This window comes from Dasypus novemcinctus, chromosome 5, assembly GCF_030445035.2.
Source record: "Dasypus novemcinctus isolate mDasNov1 chromosome 5, mDasNov1.1.hap2, whole genome shotgun sequence".
Taxonomy (NCBI): domain Eukaryota; kingdom Metazoa; phylum Chordata; class Mammalia; order Cingulata; family Dasypodidae; genus Dasypus; species Dasypus novemcinctus.
In genome coordinates, this window is record NC_080677.1 from 23,297,720 (window position 1) to 23,316,441 (window position 18,722).

The 18,722-nt window shown below is 37.0% G+C and overlaps 1 protein-coding gene across 4 annotated transcripts in view; it reads right to left on the reverse strand.

The window, feature by feature from the left end:
• The window catches only part of SEPTIN7 (septin 7), a 141,409-nt gene that overhangs the window by 96,091 nt on the left and 26,596 nt on the right, over positions 1-18,722 (reverse strand). For 2 of the 4 annotated variants that reach the window (XM_071215090.1, XM_071215091.1), the window contains exon 2: positions 11,498-11,600. The exons of 1 other annotated variant lie outside the window; for it this stretch is intronic. In XM_071215090.1, the coding sequence (XP_071071191.1) occupies positions 11,498-11,507 (10 nt within the window). In that variant the 5' untranslated portion in view covers positions 11,508-11,600. Of the gene's footprint in view, positions 1-11,497; positions 11,601-12,958; positions 13,108-18,722 lie in introns of those variants that run through there. One more of the 4 variants, XM_058296780.2, reaches the window with a different exon arrangement.

An 18,722-nucleotide genomic window follows, 5' to 3' on the forward strand; every position in this document is an offset into this window, starting at 1 on the left:
CAGGATATGATGGGGAACATGGTAAGACTAGTGAATTCCATGGGTATGTGCCCATTCCCACACATCATTTGCTGTGAAATGGGTTCCTTGGTGGGAAGCAATGCTGTGTGGAATGCCATGGCAGCAAATAAGACATTTGGTAAGTCCACAGATGGTAGTTTTGGAAGAAGCAATATGTGCAAGGAAAGCAAACCCATATCCGAAGTATGTGTCTATTCCAGTTAAAACAAATCACTGCCCCTTCTGTGATAGAAGCAGTTCAATGTAATCAACCTGCCACCAGGTAGCAGGCTGATAACCTTGGAGAACGGTGCCATATCAGGAGCTGAGTGTGGGTCTCTGTTGCTAGCAGACAGGGCACTCAGCAGTGGCTGTAGCCAAGTCAGCCTTGGTGAGGGGAAGTCCATGTTGCTGAGCCCATGCATAACCTCCAACCTACCTCCATAGCCACTTTGTTAATGAGCCCTTTGGGCAATGACAGGAGTGGCTAGAGAAAGAGGCTGAGCATTAGCCACAGAGCAGGGCATCTTATCCACTTGAATGTAATATCTTCCTCTGCTGAAACCACCCTCTGCTAGGCATTCATGTGGGACACAAATATTTTCATATTTTTTGCCCACTCAGAAAGTTCTATCTACATAGCTCTTCCCCAGACCTCTTTGTCACCAATTCTCCAATCATATTCCAATTCCCTGATCATCCAGCCAAACCACTGGCAACAGCCCACGAATCAGTGTATAAATGCATCTCCAGCCATTTCTTCTTCCAAGCAAAATGAACAAATGGGTGCACTGCTGTAAGTTCTGCCTACTGGGAGGACTGGCCTTCACTACTGTCCTTCACTACTGTCCCAAAAATGGGCTGCAGTGCTGCAGCTGTCTACTTCCAGGTGGCACCTGCATATCATGCAGAACCATCTATAAACGAGGCCTGAGTTTTCTCTTCCTCAGTCAAGATTATAAGGGACTCCCCAAGAGGCCAAAGCCAAAGGGGCTGGGAAAGAGAACATGATAGGGGTGGTGACCATGGGCATTTGTGCTACTTCCTCATGTAACTTACTCGTGCCTTTAAGACCTGCTTGAGCCCTCTCTCCTATATACCGCTTCCACTTGATTATGGAGTGCTGCTGTGTACACCCAACTTTATGGTTTGATAGTTAGACAACACCCAGCTCAGGACTCATGGTAACTTGATGGCCCATGGTTAAACTTTCATTCTCTACTAAGGCCAATAGCAGGCCAAAAGCTGTTTCTCAAAAGGAGAATAGTTATCTACAGAGGATGGCAGGATTTTGCTCCAAAATCCTAAGTGTCTGTGTTGTGATTCTCCTATAAGGGCCTGCCAAACGCTCCAGACAACATCTCTATTTGCCACTGAAACTTCCAGCACCATTGGATCTGCTAGATTATACAGCCCAAGTCATAGTGTAGCTTGCACAGTAGCCTGGACATGTTGCAGAGCCTCATCTTGTTCCAGTCCCCAGACAAAACGAGCAGCGTTTCTGATCACTGGGTAAATGGGCCAGAGTAGCAAACCCAAATAAGAAAGGTGTTGTCTCCAAAATCTGAAGAAACCAACTAAGCTTTGTGTCTCTTTTTAGGTCGTAGAAGGGGCCAGATGCAATAGCTTATCCTTCACTTTAGAAGGGATATCTCGACATGCCCTATACCACTGAACACCTAGAAATTTCAATGAGATGGAAGGCCCCTGTATTTTTGTTGGCTTTATCTCCCATCTTCTCTCACACAAATGCCTTACCAGTAAGTCTAGACTCTGCTATTTCTTGTTCGCTATATCCTATCAACATGATATCATCAATATAATGGACCAGTGTGATGCCTTGTGAGAGGGAAAGACAAGCAAGGTCCCTGTGGACAATATGACCTAGGGCTGGAAAACTGATATACCCCTGAGGCAGGATAGTGAAGGTACACTGCTGACCTTGCCAGCTGAAAGCAAACTGTTTCTGGTGGTCCCTATTAATGGCAACTGAGAAAAATAATTTGACAGATCAAGAGCTGCATACCAGGTACCAGGGGATATTTTCAGTGCCTCTTAAAAAAGCAAAAACAAACAAGAAAAAAATAAATAAATGATAAAACCAACTCAAGGAAACTGATGTGGCTCAGTGGTTGAGCATTGGCTTCCCACATACAAGGTTCTGGATTCAATCCCCAGCTCCTGGTACCTCAAAAAGGACAATATTAATAGAAACTATAAACATTTATATTCTACAACTATTAAGAGTAATCGGTAATGTCACAATTAACTTGAACAAAATACTCAAGCTTTATATTTTTATTTAAATGCACAGAATACGCAGGATAAAACTCACATTTTCTTAACAGCAACTCAAGTTACTCAGTTAAAACTTACTTATTTAGGGAACAGAAAAGAAAAATTTTCAACCATCTTTCAAATTAGCTATATCTGACTCTAGACAGAAAATAGCTCTGCCCAGAAATCTATGCTGAATTGCCATGAAAGAGCACTAAATGCTGCCCTCAATGTTTATAATTAAAGGAGGATAACCAAAGCAGGAGTTCAAAACAAGGATTAATCAAATATTACCTATTAGCTGCCAAATCATTGTCCATGGTTCCTGATCTTTCTCTCTCTCTTTTTTTTTCAGGAGGTACCAGTGATTGAACCCAGCACCTGGTATATGGAAAGCAGGTACTAAATCACTGAAGTACATCTGCTCCCATTTCTTTTTCCATCCCTGATATTTGGATCTTAAAACTAAGTCATAAAGTACACTAATAAAAGTATCAGTAGGGAAGCAGATGTGGCTCAACTGATAGAGCATCCGCCTACTATATGGAAGGTCCAGGGTTTGAATCCAGGGCCTTCTGGCCCATGTGGTGAGCTGGCCCACACGCAGTGCTGCCAGGTACAAGGAGTGTCATGCCATGCAGGGGTGTCCCCCGCGTAGGGGAGCCCCACACGCAAGGAGTGCGCCCCACTAGGAGAACCGCCCCTCACGAAAACAGTGCAGCCTGCCGAGGAGTGGCACTGCACACATGGAGAGCCGATGCAGCAAGATGACACAACAAAAAGACACAGGTTCCCAGTGCCGCCGAGAATGCAAGTGGACACAGAAGAACACACAGCAAATGGACACAAGAGAGCAGACAATGGGGGGGAAGAAATAAAATAAATCTTAAAAAAAAAAAAGAATATCAGTACAATTAACATTTTATATAGTTTACAGATTTACTAGATACATTATATACACAACATATGCACTAAGGTACATTCAGATACATAAATATCTTGAGCCCTTTTGTGAAGTAGAGGTAGCCTATCCATAAGTAGAGGTAGCCTATCCATAACGAGCGCAGTATTATTATAGTCCAAGAGTCTCCACTCTACTAACATCCCATGTCCCCAGATTCTTAGGGAACTCTTTACATTTCATTTTTTTTTGCGTCATCCCACAGCTCAGGCCCTGGCTTAAAGAGAATAAGTAAATGTTTATTGCAATTAAAAAAAAAAAAAAGGCAGATTTTGATCTGTCCAAAGTCATACAAGTAATTTGTGGCAGAAACTGGATTATAAAACAGGCTAAGTACAACTTCTTTTACTATAAGAGCTGCTGTACTAACTTAGCACTAAGAAGATAGTTTTTTATGGGGTTTTTTCCTTCCCTACTCCCTCCCCCTCCCCCACCCTGTTTTTGCTGTCCATTCACTGTGTGATTATCTGTATCTATTTTTTTTTGTCTCCTCTTCTCATGTTTTTCCTCTAGGATTCACCAGGATTCGCTCCTGGGGATCCCCAATGTGGAGAGAGGCTCCCGGTCAATTGTGTCACCTCAGTTCCTGGTCTCTGTTAAGCTTCACCTTGACTCTCCCCTTGTCTCTTCTTTGTTGAGTCATCATCTTGCTGCGTGACTCACTTGCACAGGTACTGGCTCACCACACGGGCACTCGGCTTGCTGCGCAGGAACCTGGCTCACCACACAGGTACTCGGGCAGGCACTCAGCTAACCATGAGGGCACTCACACAGGCACTGGTTCACCATGCAAGCACACTTTCTCTTCTTTTTCATCAGAGGCCCAGGGATTGAACCCGGGTCCTTCCATATGGTAGGTGGAGGCCTTATCACTTGAGCCACATCTGCTTCCCAAGAAGATAGTTTTAACTTGGTTAAATACAGAGGGCTGACACTTATTTTCATGGTGTGCCAAAAATCATAAACAAAAAGATTTTAGAAAACTGGCAAAATAAATTATAAACTTTAAATTTAAAAACAATAGTGAGTTACTGGTTTCAAGATTCTAATCTGTCCAATCAGGTCAATAAGATGCCATCCTTACTAAATCAGAATAACTCCCGTCTATATGGCACTTTAAATGTATGCTATTACAACATTTATTAAATTGTAATTAGTAGTGTGTGTTTTCCTGAAATGTCCTTTGAGTGTAGAAGTGGTTATTTTCATTTTTATTTTTATTTTTTAAAAGTTGTTTTATTTATTTTTTATTTATTTCTCTCCCCTTCTCCTCTCCCCCACTCACCCCCCCCCCCAGCTGTCTGCTCTCTGCGTCCATTCGCTGCGTTTCCCTCTGTGACCACGTCTATCCTCATCAGCGGCACCGGTAATCAGTGTTTCCCTTTGTTGCGTCATCTTGCCTTGTCAGTTCTCCGTGTGTATAGCGCCATCCTTGGGCAGGCTGCACCCTCCTCCGCGTTGAGTGGCTCTCCTCACATGGTGCACTCCCTGCGCATGGGGCTCCCCCACACGGGGGACACTCCTGCGTGGCAGGACACTCCCCGCACGCATCCGCACCGCACACAGGCCAGCTCCACACAGGTCAAGGAGGCCCGGGGCCAACTGCTGACCTCCCATGTGGTAGGCGGACACCCCATCCATTGGGCCAAGTCCGCTTCCCTATTTTCATTTTTATATCACCAGCTTAGCCTATAACTTCTAGCACATTACTGTTGATCAGTATATGTCAGCTGATCATTTAATTAAATTCTAGTATCTGGGTCATGACAAGCATGCTATGGAAAATCTCAACTTTTATGTCAATGTAAATATTTCCACATGTAGCAAAATAAACAATTTACAATCTCGTCACAAAAAAATTGCATTAGCTAAGAATGAACATAACTCACACTTCACATTTGATTCAATGACAGGCACAATAATCATATTTTTATCATTTACTTAGTTAAGCATTTGGGCAGTGTAAGAACAGAAAACCCAAAATCTAAAGCATTCTTTTCTTCTAAGCATTTACCTATTTGTCTCTGGTGTTAGTAAATCTGGGGCCATCATAAAGTTCTCCAAACTCATCACATCATATGCATGTAAACTCTGCAACATTACAAATAAAGGCAAATATCTCTCATTTCCAAGCTAAATTTTTTCAGTACTTGGATCTCCATTATTTTTCCTATGGCAGCACAAAAAAACACAATTTTGTCACTTTTCCTACATTTTTTAAGCATCAAAAAAAATCATTTCTTCTATTCACACAAAGATTTCCTGAATACAGCTAAATATTAGTTTTTAAACCCTTCAAAATTATTTCAACTCTTTCTCTTCTACTTCCCTTCCTGAAAATTCAATCCCGAAGTCACTATTTGTAGGGCTGAGAAAAGTTAAGCGTCCATGCTAGAGGGAGAGCCACAGTGGCCCAAAGCAGGGTATCAGAGCCTGCAGGATGAGGAAGGTTTCAAAGGCCTGGCATGAAGGATCTGTGTCCAAACAGGATCAGGAGAACATAGGGGTTAGAAGAGTGGGTTGGCACAAAATATTGGAGCACAATAGAGGTGAGGAAGACCTTCACATCAGAGATGGGGAAAGAGGAACCCAGAAGAGGTAGCAGAAGATCAGTTACACACAGAAAGATTATTATTTCTCATCATAAGATGGAAGTTAAAAATGTAAATAAGAAGTAAGATGGTCCCTGTGGTCATAGGCTAAAATTGGAGATGGTACGTGAATTCATGGTTTTCAATATATATGGATAGGTTCAGTAATAAATATAAATGTAGATGTATGTGTACAAACATGCATTTGTTATTTTGTTTTTGATGGTATATTATAAATAGGAGAATGTCTCTGAAGAAGGTAAACAGTTAAGTATTATGGGAATAATTTAATCAACCCCAGTATTTAAGGGGAAAAAAAGTTTTGTACTGTACTTGCAACTTTTGTGTTAAAGTGTTTCAAAATTTAAAATTAAACCATTTCAAGTACTGTAAGTCAATGCCACACACCTTCAATTACATAAAATACTTTCTACCTATATATCTATATTTATTAATCTTTCAGGCAGATAACTCCTTTCAGAATCTAAGTATGCAATTTCTTTCCAGAAAATGAGTACATGATGGGAAGTGAATGTAGCTCAGAGGCTGAGCTCCCGTCTGCCACATGGGAGGTCCTGAGTTCAGTTCCTGGTACCCCCTTGGAGAAGACAAGCAAGACAGTGAGCTGGCACAATGGACAAGCATGGCAAGCTGATGCAACAAGAATGACGCAACAAAGAGATGCAAAGAGGAAAGACAATGAGAGCCACAACAAAGCAAGGAGCTGAGGTGGTGCAAGCAATTTGAGTGCCTCTCTCCTACGTGGGAGGTCCCAGGTTCCATTCTGGGGGCCTCCTAAAGAGAAGAAAGCACATGACAAATAAGACACAGAGAACAAACAGCGAGCACAAGCAGCGGGGGTGGGGGTATGTGTGGGGTATGAATAAACAAAATAAACCTAAAAAAAAAAAGAGTAAGTACATGATAAATTACCTTCATTATGTTTCAGCAAGTTTAGAAAGCCAGTGAATCCACCCAGCACTGCCTACCTCTTATTCCCCCCGCCCCCAAAATAACTGGCTCAGTAACTTAAACTGCTGCTTTAAATTCTCATCCTATATAGTAAAATAGATCATAAGGACCTAGAGGTAAATATATGGAAATTATATACTTTATTCCTTTAATTCAAAAACAAGGTTTGCCCCTTTTACCAGTACAAAAGCCTTTCATAGGGGATAGATTATAGCTTTCTAATCTTTAAAATAATTCTGAGGCTCTGTAGTTCAAGTATGATATAGCAACAAGTATGATATACTGGCATAAAGCTATATCTCCAAAAAAAATCTACCTTTATATACCAAAAATATATAAAAACAAAAAATTTACTGCACTGGGACAGAATAAACCTGGTTCATAATACAAAAAAAAAAAAAATCAATCAAATACAAATCCTCTGGAGAGAAGGATGTACTGAGTACACAAAGGGCAAGTTCTGATCTTTTTTGATGCTGGCCTATCTGCAGTCATATCTAGGAAGGAAGAGGTAGTATTACTATCTTATATTTAAAACTGTATTTCAGAGACATGTGATACAGCCATCCAGGAAAGTGACGGACCTACTTGACCTACAGCAGTGTTTGACCTCTATGCCCCAAGGTTAGGGAAGATTTAAAAACTGCCAGTTAAGGATCAAGAAATAGCAGCCTTTCTTGCCAAGAAGAAAACCATATACTAAATGAATTTCCTGCATGAGAATCTTATTTTCATCTGTAAAATACATTCCTTACTTTAATTACCTTGATCTTGGAGTCCTATCACCTTTCTTACCATTCAGTGCTGTTCTTTTTAAATTTAATATCAACAGAGTATATGACCTCTTCATTTCTGTCCCAAAGTCTAGTTAATTAAAATCAACAAGTGCTGCATTACTTCTCAGTCCATCTACTCAATAATCTTGAGTATATTCAACTTCAAGAGAACAATTTCTGTATTCCTGAAGATCATCAGCATTCCTACCTTTCCTCTTTAACTTAATCTATATATTATGAAGTTTATCTTCTAGATCTCTGAAAGTCTGTGAGAAGGGTGTTTATGTTTTCCAACATCAGAGTAGCTTTAATTACCTACTTTCAAAGACCACATTGGGAAAAAACATGTATAAGAAGCAAAAATAGATTAAGAGTTATAATTCCAGGACTTACCAATGTATATATATTAAAAACCACACTGAATTACTTTTTAAAAATCTTACTAAATATGAAACGGATATTACCAAGATTTACATTTCTTCTATATGTCAATCTAGGTACTGAGTGCCCTGTAACAAAACCAAGACAATCAGTCTATAAAACTGTTTTAAAAGCATGTCTAATTAGACTAGTCCATGATTAAAAAAACAAAATTAAATCACCAAGAATTAAAAGTACACAAAACATGAATATACTAATTACTGAAAAATATCATGAACCATTTTCTCATGAATTAGTAATGCGTGATTAAAGAAGATGGCATGTTTTTCCAGCATAAATAGCTGGCGAACGGGACTCCATTAGCCATAAAGGTTTCCTCCTCTAAACTTCCATAGCATCTAGTTGATAGATTTCTTATAACATTTATCATATTATGATTCATGGTATAGCTACTTGTATATGTTTTTCTTCCTCTACTATTCTCTTATACTATCTTTATGTACCTTTACAGTATTCCTTCAAGCATCTAAAAGAGTTAAAGCATCCACGGAATGAATGGTCTCACCTTCAAATATCCCATAATTCTCTTCAAATTCAGGCAAAAAATACCTATTTTCCATTTTTCTTATACTATAATTTCAGGTAGCACAAACTTAAGGAAAAAAAAATTGCCAACACGTTTACAGGTCAAGAGTCACAAAGTGCCCAAACATTTAATTCCACTTAGGAGCTAGAGTTCAGTAAGTAAAAATAATACCACTCTGACTCTCAACACACAAACACAAAACTCTGGGGTATTTAAAGATTTTCACTGCCATGTTATTGGTAATAAGAGTAGGAGTGAAAACAAACTTAATGTGTATCAGAAGAGTAATAAGTTACAGAAATTATGGTGCAACTATCCACATATTAGTTTATGCAGCCATTAAACCTAATTGTTAAAATGGTGATCAAGACTTCCATTCAGTAAATTTTTCACTGCAGCATTATTACAAGATCAAACATGGCAAATCATTCAAATGTCTAATAACAAAGCAATAGCTAAAATGTAAGATAGGCACCAATGGAAATACTATGTAGTTGTCAAACATAAAATATTGAGAATAAACAAATGTTAATGACAATTATTTCTTGCTATAAGTAATTTTATTTTTTCTTTATACTTTTATTTTCTAATTTTCATATATTTCAGGTATTATGAAAAAATCAGAGGCAGGTTTTCTCTGACAACACTATCTACACAGAAACTACCCTATTTATTTCCTTCCTAGAAAAATAACCCAATTGGTAATTATTTTACTTATTTTCACTTTCTGGCCTATCTCCCTAAATTAACATAAATTGTAGTAATCTTCCTACACAAATAACACAACATAAATTATTGTAATTTATAATTGTAATAATGTAAGATTTACATAGGAAATATACTAAACCAAAGGCTAAGGAAAAAAAAACAAATGAGCACATTTGGTTTTAGCTTTCCATGATTTGCAAACATGCTATAGACTAGTCTAGAGTCTAAAAAGCAAACCAGTATATTAGACACTTACTTAAAAGATGACTATGTGTTAGGCAATACAGCTATGTAGATGAAAAGATTTAGTCCCTGCACTCAACAAGCCTATATAAAGATAACTAATTAAACAATAATGTTCAAGGGACAGTGGAAAGGATAGTAATATCCATTGTCCTTTAGCCTCAGCTGAGGTCTTATCATCAAGGAAGAGGAAAGACAAAAGGTGTATTTCCCAAAGGATTGATTAGGAAAGCTAATAAATAAGATACAAATATATTTCTGCTAAAAACCAGGACCAAATGACAACTTTTTTTTCATTTGGAAAGATGTCACAGAGATTTTAAACTAAATAAACACCTGGACTTGCTCTTTACACGTTATTCTACTAAGTATTACTGTATGTGCAAGAAGTTACTCTTTCGACATCTAATAACAGGGACAGAAATGGCTCAAGTCATTGAGTCCCCCTTTTCCACAAGGGCAGTCCCAGGTTCAGTTCCTAGTGCCTTGTAAAAAGAAGACAAATAGACCCAGAGAGCAGACAGCGAACACAAACAATGGTGGGGGGGAGGATAAATATATTTTTAAAAAGTCTAATATCAAAAAATGTTTTAACTGTCATTTTTTAAAATGGACTAGGTTTTCTTTGTCCACAGTTTGTCATTTAAGATTGCTAATATTACATACATATGTATGATGATGTTAACAAACCCAGTGAAGAAAAAGCAATTATACTCTGCATTGTTTTAAAATTTGGTAACATTTGCTTATGCATCCATCTAGGCTTACCTCTGCTTCAAAGCAGTAATCTGAAGCTAGGTGTACTATACTTCTACTCAACTGAGAGACAGGCAAGTTATCCAACTCTATCAAGTATCAAATTTGTGATCTTTGCACCTTCTTTAACATGTAAACTATTATAATACATGCAACTTTCAAACAGCTACAAATTGAATAACAGGCAAAATATTCTGGTCCAATAGATAAAAAGTTCTTCCCTTCAATGAAGGGCTATTTCATAGCTAATCCAAAAATTAACCTAATTCAACACTAAAATTGAAATACCAGAAAATTTGACTTTAATTAGCAGAAATATTGGTACTACCTTAAAGGTCCAGCAATATGAATACCTTACTTAACTATCCAACAATATCGACCCAATTTTCTTTGTCAAGAATAGTCAATCCATTATCCTGCCTTTCATTCTCTTAAAGCAAATAATGGAGAAATACATCAAAGTTGCATCATACTCAGAATTTAGGATCTAAAGTCAGCCCGTATAAAGTAAAAATATTACAGTCATTTAAGATTATTAATATGACATATATAAAGGTAAAATGTAGTGTTTATATCTAATGATAATATTATCAACCTACAGTCAAAATAATTCTTGACAATCTCTTAAAACGGACTACAGGAAGAATAAGAAATCCATAGAATAAAACACAAAGAAAAATGAGACTGAAGTAAAGAACAAGGAATGTCATATTTCACTCACATAAGGGCCTATACCCAATAAAAGGAATTTCCAAGGTAATCAGTTACAATATAATGAATCTTCTAATCCCTCCATTAAAAAAAAAAAATTCAGAGCACATATGTAAATATGTTTAAAGTGAAATGCTCATAAAACATGACTCTACTCTGGTATATAAGCCAGAGAACAAAATTATCCTGGAGTAATATAACCACCAGATACTATTTTCTTACGTTGTAGCATTACCAGTTGAACAGAACTAAGAAATGAGCTTTGATACTTCATTAGTGTTCTGTATCTTTCCCACCACTTCTCAGCTTTCATTTAGTTTCCAAAATTGTGCCTCCTTCAAAAATAGGCAAATAAATAAACAAAAGAAATCCAATTATGCCATCAGGTTAAATTAAAAATATATTCACGTAAGAGAAAATACTATGCATGCTCCCTGCAGTTCTCTGTGCTACTGTTTTCTTACACTTATTCAAAGTAGATTAACAGTTTAAAACTTAGATCCAAATTCAATTTTAGTAAGAAAGCATATCTTACCTACTACCATAAGTGTGAATTCAAACCCTCTCTTCACTGATTTTCTGTATACTTGATTTGGGAGATTTGCAAATCCCACATAGCCTTCAAGGTTCTTCTGTTGCTGAGAAAAGCAAAAAGGGCCAGTTAGTTGTATATCAACAATACTATTATCACACATTTCAAATTTCCTTCATTAACTTACTTTAGAAAATTATACAAACTGCTATTCATAGCAAATCAAACTGCTTTTATAGCATTACCAATAAAAGTATTTGTTAATTGCAGCAATGGACAAAATGAATTGAGCAGGAGTTGACAGATAATAGTTAATAATTAAAAACTCAAAAAAATGAAATAAAAATTAAAGAAATCTGTCTCAAAGAAAGATACTGACAGAAAGTTAACAAGATTCTGACCAACCAACTAAAACAATAAAGGATTCTTCCAATGAAAAAATTTCAAATCCTCTAAATATTTTAAGATTCCTTTTTAATTGTCCCTTTGAAATCAGATATTGAATTTAAAGCTTTTTTATTCTTTCATAAATTCTTGAAGGTTCTCATGATCAGTGTCAATCAGCAAACATCTTCCAAGCTGTTACAGCAGGTTCAATTATATCACTTGAATGTTTTAGATGATCCTGCTACCTCCATCTTCAGGGAAATCATATTTATCCAACTTTTAAAGTAAATTATATTCCTGAGACATATCATGGTTTTTTTGTTTATCCACCATTCAGTTCTGATATTTAAGAACACAGACAAATAAAATCATGATAATTAAACTTTGTTACTTATAAAAAAATAAATTATATTTCAGTTTCTGTACGGTTTTTGATTTTTTGATGACTTCAATATTAACTTCATATGTAATTCAAAGAAACCTACTTCTACACTGGCATAATTATAAAGTAAGCAATTTTTAACTTACCCATTGGTGAGAAATATTGTCCATTGTTCAGACATCTTAGTATAGTCTAACTGGTTTATTTTACTTAGAGGTAGTCTTAATCATTGTGAAAATGTAATGGCAAAATATTCCTAAGAGGTACAGATTTCTCTTTAAGTTTTGCCACATTTAATTTCTCATTTAAAATAACAGTTCATGAGATCAAAGCACTAATCCAATACATTTGGATTTAACAAAGAACACAGGTTTGCATTCCTCACTAGTATCAAATATGTAGTCAAATATTCCATCTACAACCTTTAACCCCTTTCATCATATAAACTAATTTTTAAGCCAAACGTTGAGAAACTGTTAACCAATTAAATTGAAAAGCTAATTTTAAATTTATTAATTGGGAGAGTAGAACAAAGTATTTTATAGTCAAAAACTGAAATTCTATTATGTGTAGAGCTATAAATACATATTAAATTTAAGGCTTCCTTGGTACATATTTCATCCAGCTGTAGGTTAGGTATAAGTTAACTAAGTTCGAAAAAAGCCTCTGTAGTATAAATTATGTAGTATACTCACAGCTACTTTGTAAAGAACACATGTCCATCATTCCAGTGTTCCAGATTCCAACGGAATAGATCCACATACGAACAATAAATGAGGAATTCCAAGAATTGAACACAACACATTGAATCCAAACAGGAGGCACAAATCCATTGGAACATAGCAAAAGATAGAGGAAAAAATGAAAGTTACTTAACATGTAACACAAAAAATTAGAGGTAAGCAGAATCTTTTCCTGCACATGTCAAAGGAATTTTTTTGAGGGATATAAGGCTTGGTGAATTTTAATCCATTTACAAGCTCTTCTACTGAAATAAAGAAAAGACTTCCTATCTTTTTATAAAAGCCACCTACTATATCCTGCACCAGAAAATGGTAAAAAAGATGTCAAAGTATAAAGTTTCAGGAAAATATACAGGGACCAAGTTTTAAATCTGAACTAGGAAAATGTATACTTCATACAATTCCAATTTGTCAATCACTGGACTAAGCAGAGATGAGAGAAATGCAAACGTTTTATCTAAAAATCTTTATTCAGTGTTGCATTCCAAGTTCTATTAAACTGAAGTTCTGAATTAAAAGAAACACAGACACGTGAAGACAGAAAAGGAAAGGAAGCTAAAGATGGTAAGCAATTAACAGGTGGAAAGTGAAGTAAATGTGAGCTGTGAAAAATGAAAGGCAAGTAATAAAGCCTCAAGAAGAAAACAGACCCCTTAGACAAATTGTGAAAAGTATATGCCTTTATTCTATATTTACATGAATCTCTGAGTTTTAGCTAAAATAATTTGAGGAAGCTAAGGTAGTTTTTTGTTTTGTTTTGTTTTGTTTTGTTTAGGGCCAACCCATTTTATTGCAGGACTTCTAGGGGGTAGAGGAAGGGGTGGGGAGGAGGTCCAACGTCCGCAAATCAGCCGGGACCTCCCAGCCCCGCAGCTGCGGAACAGTTTTCCCTATTGTTAACACAATGCATCAGTAGGGTACCTTCCTTAAAACTGATAAAAGAAGATTATTATAATTGCACTCAACTATAGTCTATAGGGTTCAATGTGCTGTGCAGGCCTGTGTTTAATCTTATTCTAGTAACATATACACAACTTAAAATTTCTCTTTTAACCACATTCAATTATAATTCAGTGGTGTTAATTACATCCACCATGTTGTACTACCATCATCACCATTCATTACCAAAATGAAGTCAGTTAATTATATTATAAAATATTGTTCCCAAGATAAAACATTTCAATGACTTCCCATCTCCCTCAAAAGTAAAAGCCAAAGTCTTTATAATGGCCGACAGTGATTTTGAATCTTAACTGCAACTTAGAATTGCCAGGGAAGCTTTTAGAAAATTCTAATGCCCTGCTTGCACCCCAGACCAACTGAATGAATCTGGGAGAATGATTCATTCATCAATATTTTTTAAAGCTCTTAAAGCTCTTCAGGGCTTTCCAACATGCAGCTAAAATTGGGAACCAATGGCTTTTAAGGTCCTTCAAGATCTGCGTTCTCTGTTATTTCTGGCCTCATCACTCAATCCTCTTCTTCATATCCTTCCTGGTTTCTATTATAGCCACATTGTTACTAACTCACATTGGCCCCCTAGCTACTCCTCAAACACACCAAGCATGGTTTCATCTTAAGACGTTTGTACTTACTGCTTTCTTTGCCTGGAACAGACTGCTGAGATTTCACTTCTCAGAGAGGCCTACCCTGACCACTCAATTTAAAATTAAAACCCATCCGTTGGTCTAGCACTTTGCTGCTGTATGTTTCTCCTTAGCTTAGCACTTACCAAAGTCTAACATATATTTTACTCATTGTATTTATTATAATCTCCACTTTCTCTGAGCTCCCCCCTCCACCCAGAACATAAGCTCCATCAAGGCAAGGACTAAATGAATTACATAAATTGTGACATCAAAAGGAGAAAGCCAAATAGGGGATTTCAAAAAGTTTAAGAGAGGGGAAGCAGACTTGGCCTAATGGATAGGGCGTCGGCCTACCACATGGGAGGTCCGCAGTTCAAACCCCCGGCCTCCTTGACCTGTGTGGAGCTGGCCCATGCACAGTGCTGATGCACACAAGGAGTGCCCTGCCACGCAGGGGTGTCCCCCGCATAGGGGAGCCCCATGTCCAAGGAATGCACCCCGTAAGGAGAGCCACCCAGCGCAAAATAAAGTGCACCCTGCCCAAGAATGGTGCCGCACACACGGAGAGCTGACACAGCAAGATGACACAACAAAAAGAAACACAGATTCTTGGTGCCAATGATAAGGATAGAAGCTGTCACAGAAGAAAACACAGTGCATGGACACAGAGCAGACAACTGGGGGGGGGGGATTAAAAAAAATTTAAGAGAAAATGGCATTTTAGTTGCATCTACAAGGAATCAGAAGGTATAACAAAAATACCTTAGAGTCTGTCCTTATCTTATTCATTGCTTTATCCTTTGCTCCTAGAACAGTTCCTGGCACATTTCAAATTGAATTAAGAACAGAGGGAAAGCATTCCAGGCAAAAGAAGAAGCCTTAAAGTGAGGATCAATTTGGTAGTTTTTTAGTAACAAACAGAAAGTCAACAAGGTATAGTAAAGTAAGTGGACAAGGGGATGAACAGTAGGAAATGAGGTCAGAGAAGCAGGCAAGAGCCAGATCAAGTGGGACTCAGCAAAAGTAAGAAGTCTGGATGTTATTTTAGGCATGATGGGAAGCCACTAGAGGGTTTTACACAGGAGAATGACCTGACCTGATTTGCACTTTAAAGATAGCTCTCCCTGATAAGAAAAAGAGAAGATGAAAACTAATAAGGAGGCTATTGCAATAGCTTAGGAAACAAAGGGTACATTGAACTAATACAGTATACAATCAATAAGAAGGATTCATAATATGTTTTGAAGTACAGTTGACAGAACATTGCTGATGGATTGGATGTGATGGGTGAAAGAAAAGGGGACCAAAGATAACTCCTAGGTTTTTGATGTGAACAACTGAATGGCTAGTGCCATCTCTTAGGAAAATAGGGAACAATGGTGGAAGAAAAGATTGGGTGATGAGGGCCAAATCTGCCAAAATCAAAACCAGAATTGAGTATGTTAAATTTGAGGTGCCTATTACATATCCAAGAGATGTTCAGCAGGCGATTAAATACACAAGTCCAGAAATTCTAGGACAGGTGGTGAAGATACATAAATTTAGGAATAATCAGCATATAGATAGTTAAATGGGTTTGGATTCCCGGGGGGAAAATTGTACATAAAGAGAAGGGGGTCCAGAGAGAGCCCTGGAGCACTCCAACATTGAAAGGTTGGGCAGGGAAAGGACAATAAGGGAGACCAAGATCAGTCAGGGCAGTGGGAGAAAAACCAGGACTGTCTCAAGGAAGAAGTAGTCACTCAACTGTGTTGAATGCTGAGAGGTCAAATGAAGTAACAGAAATGTGACCACAAAATTTGGAAATAAGGTTACTGGTAACTATTGACAAGAAAAATCTCAGTCAACAGCGAGGAAGAAGGGTGACTAGGTGGAGAATGGCCAATTCTTTCCAAATCATTATCACAAATTTGTTAATTGTCAGTTTATTTGCCAGTCTCCCCGAGAGGACTGATTTCCCAGAGGGAAGGAACTATGTTGCATTCATCTCTATAGTCCTGACAAAGTGCTGATACACAACAGATACACAAAAGAACTGAATGACTAAAGCACACTTTCAGGAAAATCTTTTCTGAGGAAGAAACTGTCCAAAGACAAAAGACTGTGTTACACATATTAGTTTGGCTATCACTGCAATTATCCTAAAACACCTATAAAAGTGTCCCATCATGGGGAACAGGTATAGGTCAGAGGTTGAGCACCAGCTTCCCATGTATGAGGTCTCAGGTTCAATCCTGGTACCCCCTAAAAAAAAAAAAAAAGTATCCCATCATATACAAAAACATAAGTCTAAAGCTACTTGGTCACAAAATACTATTTAGAGAATATACTAATAAAATTACATTAGCTGACTAAAACATATGGAAGTTTCACATCTTACCTTTAGTTCTTTCCTTATCCCAAATTCTAAAATCAACCACAATCTGTAAAAGAGTTAACCCACCCACTGATTCTTTTTCTGCACACACACAAAAAATATTCACAGTACTGCTGTGAAATATGATCTCTGAATAAGGAAACATTATTTATAGGTGTGGGTGATATGATTGTGACATTTATAACCATGTGAACATAGATAAAAGCATATTTTCACCCAGGCTTCTTCCAAATACTCTAGGTCTTCAGAGCATATCTTGATTTCAAACATCAATAACATAAGCAAGAAAAAGCTATCAAATAATCTTATCTGAAAGCATATATTTATAACATCCATTTTACTTGCTATGTCAAATTTGTCAAATTTCATTTTTAACAAAATCGAACTACAACTCTGTTGACTGATGTTTCAATGTCCGTGGAGAAGTTAACTTAAAATATCTAATAACATCAGTGTTGAAGTTATTTAACTTGTGTCTAGAAGCCAATTATATCCAAAAAACAAGATGCTTCAAACAGATGCCAACAGATCATTATTGAAACCCATTCCAATACATAGATTATTGCAACCTTTAAGAATTCTTTATGGAAGCTGAATATAGACTTGCTATGTGACCCTGTAATACCACTACTGGATATATACCCAAAAGACCTGAGAACAGTGACATGAACAGGCATCTGCACACCAATGTTCATAGCAGCATTATTCATAACTGCCAAAAATTGGAAACAACCCAGGTACCCACCAACCAATGAATGGATAAACTGTGGTATATTCATATAATGGAATATTATGCAAAGGTAAGAAGAAATGAAGTTGTAAAGTATATGACAACACAGATAAACCTGGAGGACACTATGTTGAGCAAAGCAAGCCAGACACAAAAGGACAAATACTGTATCTCTGCGTTACTATGAACCAAATATATTGTGTAACATATGGTATGATTAAAAAAAAAATGTGTATGTATCCAGTACATTTGACAAATGTTATGTTTTTCTTTTAAAAAAAAAATGCTTTATGATATCTTGCCTTTTGTTCCATTTCAAAGAATAAAGCTACCAAAATCTTGGTATATAAAATTCTGTTATCATTTTTAAAGGTTTGAATATTATTTATTGTAATGAATTTTCCAACAGAGAAAAGCAGCAACTTATTTTGAAAACGGCTAAATGTTTTTTTAAAAAAACTTTTTTAAAATTTCCCCTACCCCTCAGCTGGCTCCCTCTTCTGTTTGCTCGCTGTTTTTGCTTGTTGTATGCCCATTGTTTCTTCTTAGAAGGCACTGTGAACCAAACCCAGGACCTCCCATGTGGGAGGTGGGCACCCAACCGTCTTTAGTCACATCAGCTCCCCTAAATATGCTTTTAACATATTTAGCAGATTAGAGTCTGAGAAAAACCAGAACTTGAGAAAAATTAAAAGATGATCCTGCAAGCCTTCAATTTCCCCCCATCTTTACAAAATGGCATGTTCACGTTAAAAAAACTAAAATGGTTAGGGGTAATAAAGTATACCCCAAATTACCGTAATATGAACAGAATTCTATTTCTCCCTTTAGTAACTGCAATTTTTAAAAAAAATCAGGCCACAAAGATACAAGGCTTACATCAATAACTTTAAATTTCAAAGATAAACATTTGGTCCTCCTTAAATAACTTCAAGTTCAATTTGCCCCCTTTGGATTTAAAGCATATGTGTATTATAAATTGTTTTGAACACTGAAAAAATTAATTTGTTTCTCCCAAAG